At 42.3% G+C, this 18011-nt stretch overlaps 1 protein-coding gene across 3 annotated transcripts; it reads left to right on the forward strand.

The window, feature by feature from the left end:
- The first annotated feature begins 9353 nt into the window (after positions 1-9353).
- LOC6595088 (glutathione-specific gamma-glutamylcyclotransferase 1) lies at positions 9354-18011 on the forward strand. 3 transcript variants are annotated; one of them, XM_026985724.1, is made up of 5 exons: positions 9354-9575; positions 14886-15441; positions 16390-16425; positions 17035-17113; positions 17188-18011. In XM_026985724.1, the coding sequence occupies exons 2-5, from the start codon at positions 15106-15108 to the stop codon at positions 17622-17624; spliced, it is 888 nt and encodes a 295-aa protein (XP_026841525.1). In that variant the 5' UTR covers positions 9354-9575; positions 14886-15105; the 3' UTR covers positions 17625-18011. The 3 variants fall into 3 exon arrangements, with proteins under 3 accessions (XP_026841525.1, XP_026841519.1, XP_002020150.2); XM_026985718.1 differs by having other exon boundaries at positions 9354-9569; XM_002020114.2 differs by lacking the exon at positions 9354-9575 and adding an exon at positions 14664-14763.

The following is an 18011-nucleotide window of genomic DNA, read 5'->3' on the forward strand; positions in this document are numbered from 1 at the left end:
AGCCACAAACCTATCGGAATCCATTTGCAGCGTGCCATCTCCGATTATAAACCCCAGGTATTTCAGCGACTTAAAGCAGAATTTGGTTTTTTTTGTAGGCCTATCGTCAAATTTGCTCTTTTCAGGCACTGGGCCACCAATCGCAGATATCGCAGATGTGTCTGGAAGTCCGGGGCTATCACCAAAAGATCGTCCAGATACACGAAAACGTTTGATCTGAGCTGAGTCGGGATTACCTTATCCATCACTCTGCATTACCTCTGGGCAGCGTTACACAGACCGAAGGGCATCAAGCTATATAAGCAGGTCAACAACCTTGCACTTACTAGTGTCTAGTGTCTTACTGTGTCAAGTGTCAACCATGAATCAAATGCACCATTTGATATTGCCGTTTGTGCGCACTGTTAGCCAGGAGGAACTTTTGCATGAGATGGACCATGGTGTGATCAGCTTGATCTCGAATCTCCAGCATTGTGCGAGTGCTCGTTTCGTATTGATCTATGATGAACTGCACGTATAGTGGGCTAGAGGTGGATCCATCAAGTGGAAGGTGCTAGCGATAGCAGCCTTTAACTTGGATGGGTCTAACTTTCACTTTCTGCACTTGAAACTGGTAAGAAACTGTTAATATATAATGAATAGAACATATATTTTATTAACATTTATTCCCAGGCCTTGGGATCAAAAGATGTCATGGGCAGGGATGCAATATACAAAAGTGTCTCCATGGTGCTGGACAACATTGAGGCATATGGATACGGCCCGAGATTGATGGCCGAGCCGAAAATTTGCTTGCAAAGATGGACGCCGCCCAGAGGTACCCTATGCTCTGGGATGTCGCTCACCTGCGCAAGTTTTTGGCGAAGGAATACGACGTGATGGACACGGCCGACGATTGGCGATACGCGTTATATCCGTCTTTTCATCAGGAGCAGGAGGATATACGGCACTGGCTTGGAAAGGAGGTGGAACAGATGAAAAGGCTGGTTGGCCGGGTATGCTCATACCCGGAGACAGCATATATAAGCATATATATTATATGTATGTAAAGCATGTATATAGAATATACGTATATAAAAATTTAAAAAAAATAAAATTAAAAGTTTAAATAAGGCTTTTTTGTTTTGTTGTTGTTATATGCCTCCTCGTGGCTCCATTTAAAATATGCCGCGAGAATTTTAGGAACTATACTACGCACCTAGCGACGTATCTACACAGTTACATGTAGTGTTCACGATTTCTATAACTAGAGATGAGCATTTTATGACGCACTCAGTGCGGCCAGATTTTGAGTGTCAAAATAAGCTAGATTTCCTAAAAATACAAGCTAGAACAAGCTAAAAATAAGGAAAAACAGGCTAAATAAAACAGCATATAAATATACACAGTTATAATTGTGTTATTTCATCCCATTCACTATTACTCCAATCGGTATATTTATCTCTGGAACGTATTAAATTTAAATATTTCCCGGTAATATTTTATTATATTTAATATTAAGTTTAAGGATTTAACAGTAATTTTGTTTCGAAGTTTGGTCTTAACAATGTTCATTTGACTGAATACGCGTTCTACGGTAGACTGTGTAAGCGAATAAATGTGCGACGCGGCAGCTTCTATCGGGAGTGGAATCGTAACTAAGCTAAGCCTTATGATCTATGTTCGCTTGAGCGCCGAGTAGATCGTATATCTCCCGAGCGTCCCTGCGCGCGCGCGCGATAGCGCGCTGGGACCGGAGCGCACTGCGTATATGAGGCAGAAAAAGGCTATTCATTCACGCCCATCGAAGTGGAAAAGCGGAGGTGTATTAAGCAAGCGCCGCGGGAAAGTAAAGCTCCTCCCGGGCCGCGGCAAGGTAAAACACCTCGCAGACTTCCAGTAGATATGCAGAATGCCAACAAGGAACACCCAACCCTTAGTTACAATCCAATGCCGTTGCAGAGGTTTAAGTACGCTCCGAGAAGATTCGTTGCGGAGGTTCAATTACGATCCGAGAAGATTCGTTGCGGAGGTTCAATTACGCTCCGAGAAGTCTGGTTGCGGAGGTTGGCTGTTGTCTGCACCCGCCGACGGCGGGCCGATTATGGGTTTCTCGTAGCTGCTTTATACACAAAATTCAGCTGGTAATGTGGCCGTTGGTGTTGCGCTGCGGGCACACTGGGTACCAGTGCTGCCAGATTTTGAGAGTCACCATAATCTAGATTGAAGAGAAAAAAGCTAGAATAAGCTTAAAATTAAAAAGCTTACAACTGAGCTAACCATAAGAACACATCAAAATATGGGATATTTGAATTTTTAATTAAAGGAATGACATGATTTTATCCACTTCATTATACCATGGCCGAGTGCTCAGCAGTGTACAAACAAAGTGCAGGCATTTGCTCCTCTGTTTTTGAAGACTTTCTAACAAAAGGTATTTTGTTAGTTTGTGCCATGTTTGCATTGGACGCAAGCATGCTGGACGACAGCATGCTGGCGTAATTCCAACTTGGCTCCTATTGGTGTCTTACAAAAACAGCAGTACGCTTTTGTGGGGTCAGTTGGCACATTGCGTATTTTTTGTATGTAAATGTGCAAACATGTACAATACTGTAGTGTGATTGAAACTTATCAGCGAATAATTACCTTACATTTATAGACAAAATTGGACGATGTACCAAAATACAAACAATATATATGATTTTTGTCCGATTTATCGATACAAATTAAAAAATATTACAATAAAATCAAAAACAAAAATGGTTTTGTACTAAATTTTTTTAAGTTAAAATAAGCTAAAAGAAATTTGAAATAAGCTAGATATCACGCTATAAGCAATTCAAATACTTTTCAAGCTATTCGATTTTAAAATAAACCACATCTAGCTTAAAATAAGCTAAAATGGCAACAATGGGCATACTGGCTTATCGAATCATATAGTTCCGCTAGAGGGCGCAACAGTCATGCGACTCTCTTTTGCGGGCTGTAGGAAATTTCAAATTATAAAAAATCGTGTATTGTTTTTGATTTCTTCTTCCATTAAACATTGCTACTTAACTTACATTAAGCAATAAACATTGGAATAAATTTCATCAAAGTAAGTAGTCGTAGTTAATTAAGTGCTAAAAGGAAAGCTTCTGGACTGGTATATGTGTATGTATATATGTATGTACAAGTACATCACCTCAAGGATACGAACAGGGTATTCCCTTGAATTATTTTTGAAAAACCTGGAATCTGCGCCGAAACAATAAACCAATTTCCAAAATGATTTTTACCTGTACTACCTGTAGCTGGCGAAATTTTTGACGCATTTTCGAACATACGGCTGCTTATCAGCTGTGTAGGTACATATCTCTATTTAAAAGGATGGGTCTTAACAAGGTAACCACTTCCGAAGAAAACACAAGCGGCACATCACTTTCCAATTAAGACAATTATAAACGGATATGTTGCCGTTGTCTGCTCTGCTAATTGCCAATGCCCTTGCGTTTGTTGATCTGTGTAAATTGGCTGCAGCTTTCTCACCTGTTGTTCTGGTTGCTTATGCTGCTTCCACTGTTGCTGTTGCCATGGGACAGGTCTTCCCATTCATAAAAATGTGCACCATGCGGCAACACAGCGTAAAATTACGTCAGCCAATGCAAAAAAGAGAGAACGAGAGAGATGGCGAAAACAGATGGTGGCGGGTTAAATGTAAATGTGCGCAGTGAGAGAAAGAGAGAATGAGATGCAGACATTTCCAAGGTATGGTTCATAAAAGAAAAGGAATTCCGATAGAACCCTCCCTTCCGTAACACTTCAGCAAAACTATTAAGTACATATGTAAGCATCTCAGAGCAAATACAGAGCGAGAGAGAGTGGCAGGGATGCCGCCTCACCTTAAATAAATACACTTTAAAGCTTTACAAGCACAACGTAAACCAAATAATGAACGTGCATACATACATACATACGTATGTGCATACTTGCACAAGTACGAAACCACAAAAAGCCGGTTCAAGTCAATAATAAATCGCAAAAGAATATGTTTTCACATTGTATGCTTCCACAAGGCAATGAAGTCAATGAAGAGAGAGAGAGAGAGAGAGAGAGAGAGAGAAGCGTGTCAGTGTGTAGCCAACCCACTGAGGAGCATCCAACTGCGTGGCATTATTTGAGCGCGGAAAAACGGCGCATTCACAATCAACCGTTGGACGCGCGCTGTGCTATCCGGGAGCGACAGTGTTATTGTTATTGTTATTGCGAAACTCGAAAAGAGCGGGACAAAATGTTAATTCTACTCAACGTCGCGTAAACGAAACGGAAAGAAAATGCTGATAAAACAGAATAATAATAAACAATTGGTGCAAAAGTTGAACGGAAACTGATAAGTGCGTGCTGAGCCAAAAAGAGATTAGAGTATTCGACAATTAACTGTGAAAGCGGCAACAAATGTACAGGTACAGGTAATGCACAACTGCTGCAACAATGCCAAATTGTTGCATGCTGCTCTACATGGATATTCCTACTTTCCGAACAGCTTATAGCAGTTCCCATTCAGGAACATCTGTTGTCCAAATACAGCGAAAAACGGCGTTACGCCTGTGGCTTCGTGCACGGAGTCACGGATTGACACTTCGATAGGTAGATGTCCCAGTCTCTGTGATCCTTCTGCAAATACGTCCAAGGAAGTCTATGTAGATCTTTTGGCATAGCCTCTCCGTGACTACTTTCTGACCGATCCCTACTTTTTAATCTACACAAGGTCTTCTTCATTCCACCGGGTACAGCTGTGTGGTCTTCGTGGGCCTTCGCGATGAGAGTTTTCGTCAGTGCCGTCCGAGGATCTCCGTTGGGTCTAGAACCACCTCCTCGATGCAGCGTGATAGTGTATCTGCCACTATATTTTCGACTCCCTTGCGGTGCTCGATCACAAAGTCGAACCTCTGCAGCTGTAATGACCATCTCGCTAGACGCCCAAGAGCCGTGGTGAGCGCCTTCTTCAGGGATTCTATGGCCGCTCTCGCTTCCGTTGGCAAGAAAAACTTCCCGCGCGGATGCTTCTTCAGGGCATCTGTTAACGGTACAGCTATGGTTGCGAAGTCCATGATAAAGCGCCTATACCATTCTGCGGTTCCTATGCAGCTCCGTAGCTCCTTCACTGAGCTCGGCTTCGGGATCCTTTGTATAGCCACAAACCTATCGGAATCCATTTGCAGCGTGCCATCTCCGATTATAAACCCCAGGTATTTCAGCGACTTAAAGCAGAATTTGGTTTTTTTTGTAGGCCTATCGTCAAATTTGCTCTTTTCAGGCACTGGGCCACCAATCGCAGATATCGCAGATGTGTCTGGAAGTCCGGGGCTATCACCAAAAGATCGTCCAGATACACGAAAACGTTTGATCTGAGCTGAGTCGGGATTACCTTATCCATCACTCTGCATTACCTCTGGGCAGCGTTACACAGACCGAAGGGCATCAAGCTATATAAGCAGGTCAACAACCTTGCACTTACTAGTGTCTAGTGTCTTACTGTGTCAAGTGTCAACCATGAATCAAATGCACCATTTGATATTGCCGTTTGTGCGCACTGTTAGCCAGGAGGAACTTTTGCATGAGATGGACCATGGTGTGATCAGCTTGATCTCGAATCTCCAGCATTGTGCGAGTGCTCGTTTCGTATTGATCTATGATGAACTGCACGTATAGTGGGCTAGAGGTGGATCCATCAAGTGGAAGGTGCTAGCGATAGCAGCCTTTAACTTGGATGGGTCTAACTTTCACTTTCTGCACTTGAAACTGGTAAGAAACTGTTAATATATAATGAATAGAACATATATTTTATTAACATTTATTCCCAGGCCTTGGGATCAAAAGATGTCATGGGCAGGGATGCAATATACAAAAGTGTCTCCATGGTGCTGGACAACATTGAGGCATATGGATACGGCCCGAGATTGATGGCCGAGCCGAAAATTTGCTTGCAAAGATGGACGCCGCCCAGAGGTACCCTATGCTCTGGGATGTCGCTCACCTGCGCAAGTTTTTGGCGAAGGAATACGACGTGATGGACACGGCCGACGATTGGCGATACGCGTTATATCCGTCTTTTCATCAGGAGCAGGAGGATATACGGCACTGGCTTGGAAAGGAGGTGGAACAGATGAAAAGGCTGGTTGGCCGGGTATGCTCATACCCGGAGACAGCATATATAAGCATATATATTATATGTATGTAAAGCATGTATATAGAATATACGTATATAAAAATTTAAAAAAAATAAAATTAAAAGTTTAAATAAGGCTTTTTTGTTTTGTTGTTGTTATATGCCTCCTCGTGGCTCCATTTAAAATATGCCGCGAGAATTTTAGGAACTATACTACGCACCTAGCGACGTATCTACACAGTTACATGTAGTGTTCACGATTTCTATAACTAGAGATGAGCATTTTATGACGCACTCAGTGCGGCCAGATTTTGAGTGTCAAAATAAGCTAGATTTCCTAAAAATACAAGCTAGAACAAGCTAAAAATAAGGAAAAACAGGCTAAATAAAACAGCATATAAATATACACAGTTATAATTGTGTTATTTCATCCCATTCACTATTACTCCAATCGGTATATTTATCTCTGGAACGTATTAAATTTAAATATTTCCCGGTAATATTTTATTATATTTAATATTAAGTTTAAGGATTTAACAGTAATTTTGTTTCGAAGTTTGGTCTTAACAATGTTCATTTGACTGAATACGCGTTCTACGGTAGACTGTGTAAGCGAATAAATGTGCGACGCGGCAGCTTCTATCGGGAGTGGAATCGTAACTAAGCTAAGCCTTATGATCTATGTTCGCTTGAGCGCCGAGTAGATCGTATATCTCCCGAGCGTCCCTGCGCGCGCGCGCGATAGCGCGCTGGGACCGGAGCGCACTGCGTATATGAGGCAGAAAAAGGCTATTCATTCACGCCCATCGAAGTGGAAAAGCGGAGGTGTATTAAGCAAGCGCCGCGGGAAAGTAAAGCTCCTCCCGGGCCGCGGCAAGGTAAAACACCTCGCAGACTTCCAGTAGATATGCAGAATGCCAACAAGGAACACCCAACCCTTAGTTACAATCCAATGCCGTTGCAGAGGTTTAAGTACGCTCCGAGAAGATTCGTTGCGGAGGTTCAATTACGATCCGAGAAGATTCGTTGCGGAGGTTCAATTACGCTCCGAGAAGTCTGGTTGCGGAGGTTGGCTGTTGTCTGCACCCGCCGACGGCGGGCCGATTATGGGTTTCTCGTAGCTGCTTTATACACAAAATTCAGCTGGTAATGTGGCCGTTGGTGTTGCGCTGCGGGCACACTGGGTACCAGTGCTGCCAGATTTTGAGAGTCACCATAATCTAGATTGAAGAGAAAAAAGCTAGAATAAGCTTAAAATTAAAAAGCTTACAACTGAGCTAACCATAAGAACACATCAAAATATGGGATATTTGAATTTTTAATTAAAGGAATGACATGATTTTATCCACTTCATTATACCATGGCCGAGTGCTCAGCAGTGTACAAACAAAGTGCAGGCATTTGCTCCTCTGTTTTTGAAGACTTTCTAACAAAAGGTATTTTGTTAGTTTGTGCCATGTTTGCATTGGACGCAAGCATGCTGGACGACAGCATGCTGGCGTAATTCCAACTTGGCTCCTATTGGTGTCTTACAAAAACAGCAATACGCTTTTGTGGGGTCAGTTGGCACATTGCGTATTTTTTGTATGTAAATGTGCAAACATGTACAATACTGTAGTGTGATTGAAACTTATCAGCGAATAATTACCTTACATTTATAGACAAAATTGGACGATGTACCAAAATACAAACAATATATATGATTTTTGTCCGATTTATCGATACAAATTAAAAAATATTACAATAAAATCAAAAACAAAAATGGTTTTGTACTAAATTTTTTTAAGTTAAAATAAGCTAAAAGAAATTTGAAATAAGCTAGATATCACGCTATAAGCAATTCAAATACTTTTCAAGCTATTCGATTTTAAAATAAACCACATCTAGCTTAAAATAAGCTAAAATGGCAACAATGGGCATACTGGCTTATCGAATCATATAGTTCCGCTAGAGGGCGCAACAGTCATGCGACTCTCTTTTGCGGGCTGTAGGAAATTTCAAATTATAAAAAATCGTGTATTGTTTTTGATTTCTTCTTCCATTAAACATTGCTACTTAACTTACATTAAGCAATAAACATTGGAATAAATTTCATCAAAGTAAGTAGTCGTAGTTAATTAAGTGCTAAAAGGAAAGCTTCTGGACTGGTATATGTGTATGTATATATGTATGTACAAGTACATCACCTCAAGGATACGAACAGGGTATTCCCTTGAATTATTTTTGAAAAACCTGGAATCTGCGCCGAAACAATAAACCAATTTCCAAAATGATTTTTACCTGTACTACCTGTAGCTGGCGAAATTTTTGACGCATTTTCGAACATACGGCTGCTTATCAGCTGTGTAGGTACATATCTCTATTTAAAAGGATGGGTCTTAACAAGGTAACCACTTCCGAAGAAAACACAAGCGGCACATCACTTTCCAATTAAGACAATTATAAACGGATATGTTGCCGTTGTCTGCTCTGCTAATTGCCAATGCCCTTGCGTTTGTTGATCTGTGTAAATTGGCTGCAGCTTTCTCACCTGTTGTTCTGGTTGCTTATGCTGCTTCCACTGTTGCTGTTGCCATGGGACAGGTCTTCCCATTCATAAAAATGTGCACCATGCGGCAACACAGCGTAAAATTACGTCAGCCAATGCAAAAAAGAGAGAACGAGAGAGATGGCGAAAACAGATGGTGGCGGGTTAAATGTAAATGTGCGCAGTGAGAGAAAGAGAGAATGAGATGCAGACATTTCCAAGGTATGGTTCATAAAAGAAAAGGAATTCCGATAGAACCCTCCCTTCCGTAACACTTCAGCAAAACTATTAAGTACATATGTAAGCATCTCAGAGCAAATACAGAGCGAGAGAGAGTGGCAGGGATGCCGCCTCACCTTAAATAAATACACTTTAAAGCTTTACAAGCACAACGTAAACCAAATAATGAACGTGCATACATACATACATACGTATGTGCATACTTGCACAAGTACGAAACCACAAAAAGCCGGTTCAAGTCAATAATAAATCGCAAAAGAATATGTTTTCACATTGTATGCTTCCACAAGGCAATGAAGTCAATGAAGAGAGAGAGAGAGAGAGAGAGAGAGAGAAGCGTGTCAGTGTGTAGCCAACCCACTGAGGAGCATCCAACTGCGTGGCATTATTTGAGCGCGGAAAAACGGCGCATTCACAATCAACCGTTGGACGCGCGCTGTGCTATCCGGGAGCGACAGTGTTATTGTTATTGTTATTGCGAAACTCGAAAAGAGCGGGACAAAATGTTAATTCTACTCAACGTCGCGTAAACGAAACGGAAAGAAAATGCTGATAAAACAGAATAATAATAAACAATTGGTGCAAAAGTTGAACGGAAACTGATAAGTGCGTGCTGAGCCAAAAAGAGATTAGAGTATTCGACAATTAACTGTGAAAGCGGCAACAAATGTACAGGTACAGGTAATGCACAACTGCTGCAACAATGCCAAATTGTTGCATGCTGCTCTACATGGATATTCCTACTTTCCGAATATGTGTCAGTGTGCCAAAAGTTTTCATCATAAATCCCCCTGACAGACAGGTCTCGGTCGCGTATATTACATACACATACACACAACACAAAGATGTAAATACATAAGTACATATGTACAAGCTCTGATACAGCTGAAAGCTTTCAGTGTCAGCACGTATATATTTACTTTTAAAACTCTCGGGAGCGATGTTGTTATTTTGCTTTCGTGCGTTTTGTTTGTGTGTCCTCCTTTGTACCATATATCTCGCCCTCTCCCTGATGTTTCTCCCTCCCCTCCTTGTATTTGTGCACCAAAAATTCAATTTAATATGTTTAAAAAACAGATTAAGATGCTAAATAGAAAAATAAATAAGCTGTCGTACTACTTATATACATATGTACCTTGAAATGAAACAATAACAGCGACTTTCATGCGAGAGCTTTTCGGAAATGCATCACCTTGTAGAATTACGCCTTGGATTCTTCCACCTCACACTCTCACTCTCTCTAGGAAGGGCTCTCTCCCTCTCTTACCTTACAGCGATTTTTGCTATTGTTTTTATTTCATAATGCGTGTATGTGTATGTGTATGCGTAAATACCTATAAATTAATTTACTGCCTACTCACTGTGCATGCAAGTTGTTGATGCAATTCGTGGGATGACCATGAAATTACATGAGATTCGATTTAATTGAACTATATAACTGTATGTATGCACGAAATGTAGAAGAGATCTGATTCAACAATCCTAAGATATCGACTGACTCTTGGTTGGAAGCTGGAATCGCTAAAGCTCTTCCTCTCCATTACATGGACAGCCGACAGCAGCTTTCTTCCCCGTAAAGTCACACGCCCAAGGTCAACGTACAATGCCCTGGCTGGCAGCTGAATGAAAGCCGATTGTTTATTGCAATGAAGTTATCATTATTTTCTTTTGCAAACTGCATTTTATTCAGGCGGAATCTGGTGGCTTTTTCCCCACTCTGCCCACTGTGCTCTTCAAGCACTCTTATGTATACACTTCAAAAGCTTTAGCTTATATTTAGGGCCTGTCACGTTTCACGATGATATTAATGGGTTTAAGCTATTATTTAGACCTATAAACGAGTCAATTCGTTTCGCCCTTATTGGCACGTGCCGTGCGCATTCCACAGTTGGAAATGTATAAAAAGCTTATTTAAACATATAGCCTCCTTTACTTTGGATTTAATTTATGCTCCCTTGACAGCTAACCCATTTAAAAATAAGCAAAATATTTCAATTATAAAGCCATTTCAAGGTTGTCTTGTCAGGCATTTAAGTACAGAGAAATGAAATACAAAATGCAATCAAAAAGTTAATTTACGGGCAATGGCATACAGAAATAAATACGGGCTAATAATAGGCATAAGTAAATATATCAAGCAAACAGAAGAGAGTCTAAAGAAGGAGCTCCATACTATTAGCATTATTCAACATTGACTTTTTCCCAGTTGTGAGTGCAAACTTCCGCCCAAAGAACTTATTTGGCCAAAGATCTCCAAGTGTTGGCCGCAAACATCAATAAAGTTCAAGACGCCAGATTGTATTTTGTTTGAGTATACTACGAGTATATTTAGAAAGAGAGCAACACGTGGGGTCCTACACTAAAGCCCACTGAAAATGAGGCGAATACCAAAATACAGACGGAACACAAATGAAAATGCGCAAAAGACAAAAATCGAATTCAGCAAAATTAGGCCAAATGTGTTAATTGTTAATTAAAGACATGTGTGTGTGGAGGAGAGACCTGAAGAGTTGTTTACCTTACGTGTTATTGTCCTACCCGAATGTCTGGCAAACATTTGTATCTATCATCTGGCTTCAGTTAATAATTTCTTATCGCTCGCCTAGACCCTGCAACAAAATAGTTTCAAGGGGGCAGCATTTTGCAACTCTACAACTCGTACGTGGTATCTGGGGGCCGCCGCTTATCAAAAGCCCCTCCTTCTCAGACGCAGTCATAATGAACTCTTATCGGGCTGAGCGATGATAAGGAAAGGCAACAATTGGACGTCTGTAAATTACACACTCGAGTTCTGTCCGGTCTATTAAGTGATTTATCAATAATATTGAGCAGCCGGCCTGCCCGGTTGTTGCCTCTAAAGTCCCCCCTAGTAGTGGTCAAATTAAATGTTTTGAGTTGCATTATGTATAATAAAATAAAATATATTTTTAATTGTTTTTTGCACAAGTGGCTTCAAATTAATTGTATAATCTCCAAAATAAAGTCAAAAGACACTTGAGACATGTGGAGAGGCATTTAATTCGATTACGACGGCATTTTTAGGGGCTTGCTTTGAAAACTTTTGTACCTTTTAGAGAGGGAGAGAGAGAGAGTGGCATTAATTCTATTCATTCAGGTTGCTGTCAATCTTAATTGTGTTAATTTGCTGTGAGATGAAAGTCAAGTCAAGTGACAGCAGCAAGCAAATGATATAAGAAAGAGGGAAAATTAAGGCAGCTGCACGTAAAGCCCCCCAATACCAAAATCCCACCCCAACCCAATCCAAAGGCCAATCCATGGAGTATTCGTGTCTGTCTATGGTATCGTGTCGTGTGCTTTGTGGACTTTTGACGAGCTCTGCTCTAGAGCCGCCCCCCACACATACATATGGGAACACAGATACTTTTATGCCCCTATACAGATGTATGTGTATGTACATGTGTGTAGATACATATGGATGTGAGCGAGTACATGCCATATCTTTTGTACTTAAGCATTTTGCTGTGTACACAGAAAACGGAGCACAGAATTTTAGGCTAGCGCCTGCTACCGAAAAGCAAGTCGATTTTAGCCATAGTCTGGCCCTCCAGCTACCCCTTTCCCCCACCCACACACACACACGTCGAGGAAAAGACACTATTAAACACTTTATATAAACAAATGCAAGAATGAGAAGGAAAAAAAATGTTGGAATAACCTTGAACCGTTGGCAAAAAACTTTCACAATGAAAAAAGTTCAGTATCAAGGACCCAGAAATGTGTAGCGAGCAGATTCTCTTTTCGGAGCGTTTTTCATTTGCCAAAAAGCGACGAGGGGACACCATTGCGTGTACGTAACGAATGCGTAAGAAAGGTGGATGTACGCCTGGGTATCGGGCATGGGAATGGGTTTTTGTGTCTGAGAATGTGCGTGTGAGTGCCTGTGCCGCCTGCGGATGTGCGTTAGGTTTTTGAACTTGTTTTCTTTTGGTTTTTGTTTGGTAATTTTCCATCCAGCAGCCTGTTTTTGGGTCAATTTATTTATGCAAAATGCCAAGCCAATCCCCAAGAAGAAGACATACGTACCTCTATAGAGTTATAAATAATACACAGGCTGGTATTTAGAAACAGCGTATAAAAACAGAAAGCTCGGAGATACACACGAGCACGAGCACACACACACACACGCACACACAGAAGCCCCCAACGAAATTCCCTCGGATTTTGGGGAAGGAAGGCGACAATCAAAACAAAGTGTGCAAAATGTGGTATAAGCGTATAGGCGATATAAAATATCTAAAAATACAAGCACACATTTTATACACACACACATATGTACCTTTGAAATATAGCCGTATATATCGTATAAGCATACCATGAACGTGTATTGTTAATGGGCCGCCACATCACGATCCGATGGTGTGGCAGGCCGACACCTCGCATGCCCAAACATTCACATTCATATGTCGATGGCCTGTCCGTTTAAATTATGTGCTTGGTTTAGGGAGGCGGCCGATGTATGTACAATAGTTAGCAGAGATCGCTCCCGCAAACGATATGCCGCCATTCCATTCGCGAAAGTAAAAACTTGATTGAAATATGGTCTCGAAATAAGCAGAAGAATGAATGCTCTTCGAATGGTATCAGTTTTTGGGACGAATGTGTCCGTTCACTTATGGGACATTTGTAGAGCAAATCAACTTCATTTGCTAGAAGAACATGGTTATAGTAGTACTTGTGATTGTACTTAAATTATTTTAAATAAACAAAGGAAATTTCTTTACGGCAAGTAACTGATGCATCAGTAATCATATTTTAAATTGCTTTAATTGGATGTCCTCACTGTTCAAGACACGATCTTCCAGAGAAATCATTTAGCGGATGAGAAGCGCATAGAGTGGCACTCAGAGTGGTTCAAAGAACTCTGTGGATGAGAATGGTTCTACGAAATCCGTCAGCTTGGGACTTATCTAATCTGTGTAAAGGGCTGTTACAATTTCCCTATCAGCTGTGGAGCTCTGGTGCTGTGTTGCCAGGCAGAGACAGACATGCATGGTTTATTCCTCATAAATAGGAAAATCCAGGAAAACCAGCAATTAAATGAATATAGAATTGTTCACCAGTAAAACCGTATATTAGTTCAAGTGATTTGTTTTGTGTCTGGCTGAGACTTTACGATCCTTGTGGATGGCATGATTGGCGATTTTTAAAAATCAGTCCACAATCAAATCTTAATTTGAGGGGCATTTATATATGTATTAATAATTATTAAAAGCCCCCCAATTTATGATCGATCCTTCAGGTGAATGGGGTTTCTTTTTGCGTGTCGATTTCCAATGCCAAGTCATTATATGATCGCCTATTATTTAGCGTTTATAAGGTATATAAATACTTGACTTTATTTAATTGTTTGATTATTTATGGATTGTGACACCTTATTTTTTGCCTTTAAGGCGAAAACCGAAAGAACCCAAAGGCCGGTTTCCCTATCGATAGAGTGTGACCGACCTACAGAGAGCGACCCACAGAGAGAGAGAGAGGGAGAGTGAGAGTGGGTGATTGAGAGAACAGTTGGGAGAGCAGCAACAATTTGAATAGACGTTCCTCCATATTCATAGCCACAGCTCTCCGTAGATAAGTCTTGAGAGACGTCAGACACAGAGCGTCCATAAATATTTATTTAACATTTTTTTTTCATACAATATTTTTTGCACTGCCTGTGGGGGTGCTTCCTCTTCTCCGTCTGGGGCGTTGGAAATGTTTTCGGCTTTCGCGCTGGGCGGGCGATTTAGTTCCCTGCGGATCGCGGAACTATTTAGTCGCAGTCGACGAGGAGAAGCGACTAGCCAACAGAATAATAACAGAAATAATACTAGCAGAATATTTCGATTTTCGATTTTCGATTGACCAAGTAAGCGTCGCCTGAAATAAATATCACAATTCGACACAGTCGTACTCGTATTTGCCACACATCACTACAGTAAACAATGTACAAATTTGTAAACTAAACTCCACTCTCGATTTTCCGAACAGAATTCACAACGTAGACTCTCGGTGGACAGGTCGAGCCGGTGCCCGGCGAACAATGTAAGAGAGACCATCGCGCGTGAAGAGACCAAGAGGAGCGGGAGCCTGCATGTCCCAAACCAAACCGAGGAGCGGATCGCAACACAGAACACAGAATCACACACACATTATCGAACTTTAACTTTTGGAATCCATTGAAAATTATCCCACACGGATCGCGGCGAACATGGCTCACTACAGCGCACATCAGCAGGCAGCGGCCGGTGCAGTGCCCGCTCACTTCAAAGATCTCTTCACCAGCGGGCGGCTCGGCTCCGCGGAGCAGGACAACGGCAATAGCCGCAACAACAACAACGGGAGGGACGACAACAATGAGCAGGAGAACCGCCTGAACAATGCCAACAACAATGGGCAGTCGGAAGCCGAGTGCTGGGTCTTTGGATACGGCTCCCTCTGCTGGCATCCGGGCTTCACCTTCAGCAAGTGCATCACGGGCTACGTCCGGGGATTCGTGCGCCGCTTCTGGCAGGGCAACGCCACACATCGCGGCACAGAGGAAAAGGTGAGTCCCAGCCCTGGCATGGGTCTGAATCTATTAGCTATTTATTTACACTTGTCTGGCTGCCACTGAAGCAATCTAAATACTATTATACTATATTATACTATTACGGCTATTATTTGCTAAATGTGCCGCTCAAACACATACGGCTTTCGTTATCTATTTGTCGCGTGTTATCAGCCTTTGTCGGGTCTGGGCCTGGGCCTGGGGCTGGGGCTTTGGCTAATGGCAAACAAACAAGTGAAATTAACATATGCCAGCCAGATAGTCAGATAGACAGCCAGCCATCAATGCTGTAGTACCCAGTACGAGTATGCCCATAGCGAAGCGATTCCCCATTAATATTGGATCGGATACTCCATTAGCATAACTAATTCGCTTGCCCAACATGTCGCGGGGCGGGACAAGCCCCTTGCAATGGAGACATCTACAAATGGGAGGGGAGGTGAAACACGTTTCGGTTTGAACATGTTTTTTTTAGATGATATTTAAGGCAGCATTCCTGTATACTTTTCGAGAAAATTGAGTTACACTTCACGGTACGGTAAGGAATGTAGAATAGAATTAGTAAATCTGGGAATGTGTTTGTTATTCAGCCCAGATGTGCTTCTATCAGTTTTAGCTCTCCCTCTTCAACACTTTATGCAATAGTTAATAGGAAAATATAGCAGGGTTTATATAGCAACGACAAATAGAATATGTTTACCAGCAATCTGGGTCACTCCTATGACAAAGACTCCAAGGGGGAAAATGAGTCAAGGTCCGCCTTTTATATAATATATAGAAAAAGAAATCAGATCGTGCAGACGTGCAGGGAACCTTTGTGTGGGCGATAATAGCAATCCATATACATACATACCATAAGAAAAGACGTATAAAATGCATTTTATTTTATGATGACGAATAATACTGACATATACATTATTTTCCTCCTCTCTTTGTGTTTTGCAGCCTGGGCGTGTAGCGACCCTGATGAAGGACAAAGAGGTAAGTAAACTCGAATGTAAAACTCATAAATTACTGCAAAAAGTGTGTGCGCGCCGGCCCGAATTTCTCAATGTAAGCCCCATTCTGTGTAGGCGACAAACCCCAGCGTAGACGCATGGTGAATGCCAACCAACTCGTCCATATCTTAGGTGAGACTCTGGCAGATTTCCGCAGACAACCGAGCGTAACAATTCGAGATCCTTGCGGATCCCTCTTCATCATATGCAAGGCGCAGTTCCGCGGAATATAGGCGAATGTGCGCCTTTCTCTAGAGAGGCAGGCAAGAACACATGCAATTTTACACCTTGATACTTTCTATCCTAGGCCCGGGGACTTTACCCAGGGCATTGATCGAGAGAGTTACCAGGAACTCGTTTGTGACCCCGAGAGACAAGCATGAAAAACTCAAACCGGCTCATAGAACTACGAAAAGAGCGGTATATAAACGCGAGAACTGACGGAAAAAGACTTGGGAATTATAAGCAGATTAGGAAATCTACGAAAAGTAGCTCGGGTTCAAATCACGCGCGGGACGAAGAAGAAACAAATATTTTTAGATTACTTTTAAATGTGATCTCTTTTTAAGTATTCTTTTCATTTCCGTTGCAGGGTATTACATGGGGCTGTGCTTACAGAGTATCGGGCAATACGGCCCTCGAGTATCTCAAGCAGCGTGAATGCACCCTAGGTATGTGACAATCAGAACTCTCATACCCGCTGTCTAACTAACTAATGACTAACCATGACTCCAATCCCTTACAGGTGGCTATGCAACACTCGAGGCTAAGTTCTTCCCCCGCGTCGCCTCCCAAGACGCACCCTTCAGTGGCGAGGCCGTCGAGGTGCTGGTCTATGTGGCCACGCCGGAGAACCAGCATTGGCTGGGCGAAGCGCCGCTTTCGGAAATCGCTCACCAGATCGCCACCAGTAGAGGTCCGAGCGGCCACAACGCCGAGTACCTGCTGCGACTGGCGATGTTCATGCACGAGGAGATACCCGGCGTGCGGGATGAGCATTTGTTCGAGCTGGAGCGTCTGGTGCTGGACGAACTGTACCGCCAAGAAATACCTATGTCGTCTGTGATGGGCCGCAATCCAGATAGGATACGTCGCGACTCCCACGAGGACATTCGCCGCCAGCCCTCGTTCGAGTTCACGTCCCGCGTGCCAGAGACAAAACTCCGCTGCCTGAACATTTGATTGCGGGCACAGTGGCGGGTGGCGGTGGGTGTCGCCGCGCCCACGCCCACGCCCGCCAGGCAGCAGCAAGTGATATGCACGCGGCGGCGATTATTGCTGTAGAAGATTCCAAATTGATTATCGACATTTAGCACCCTAGGAAACCAGAGTCTACCACTAAATTCGCTGTATTCTTACAACTGTAAATAACCCATACGGATAAGCACTAGCCTTAAGCAACAACTCCGCGATAAGTGATCTGATCTGAAAACTAAGCGTTGGCTTAGTCTAGTCCATAAGTTCTGTCCTCAACGCACAAAAGCTAACATTTTTACACGCGAAACTTTCAGGGAGATATAAAAGAATGAAACAATAGTCCGAAAGTGAATAAAACCAAAAAGAAAATAA

Source organism: Drosophila persimilis, unplaced genomic scaffold (assembly GCF_003286085.1).
Source record: "Drosophila persimilis strain 14011-0111.01,24,50 unplaced genomic scaffold, DperRS2 tig00000000-arrow-pilon, whole genome shotgun sequence".
NCBI lineage: Eukaryota > Metazoa > Arthropoda > Insecta > Diptera > Drosophilidae > Drosophila > Drosophila persimilis.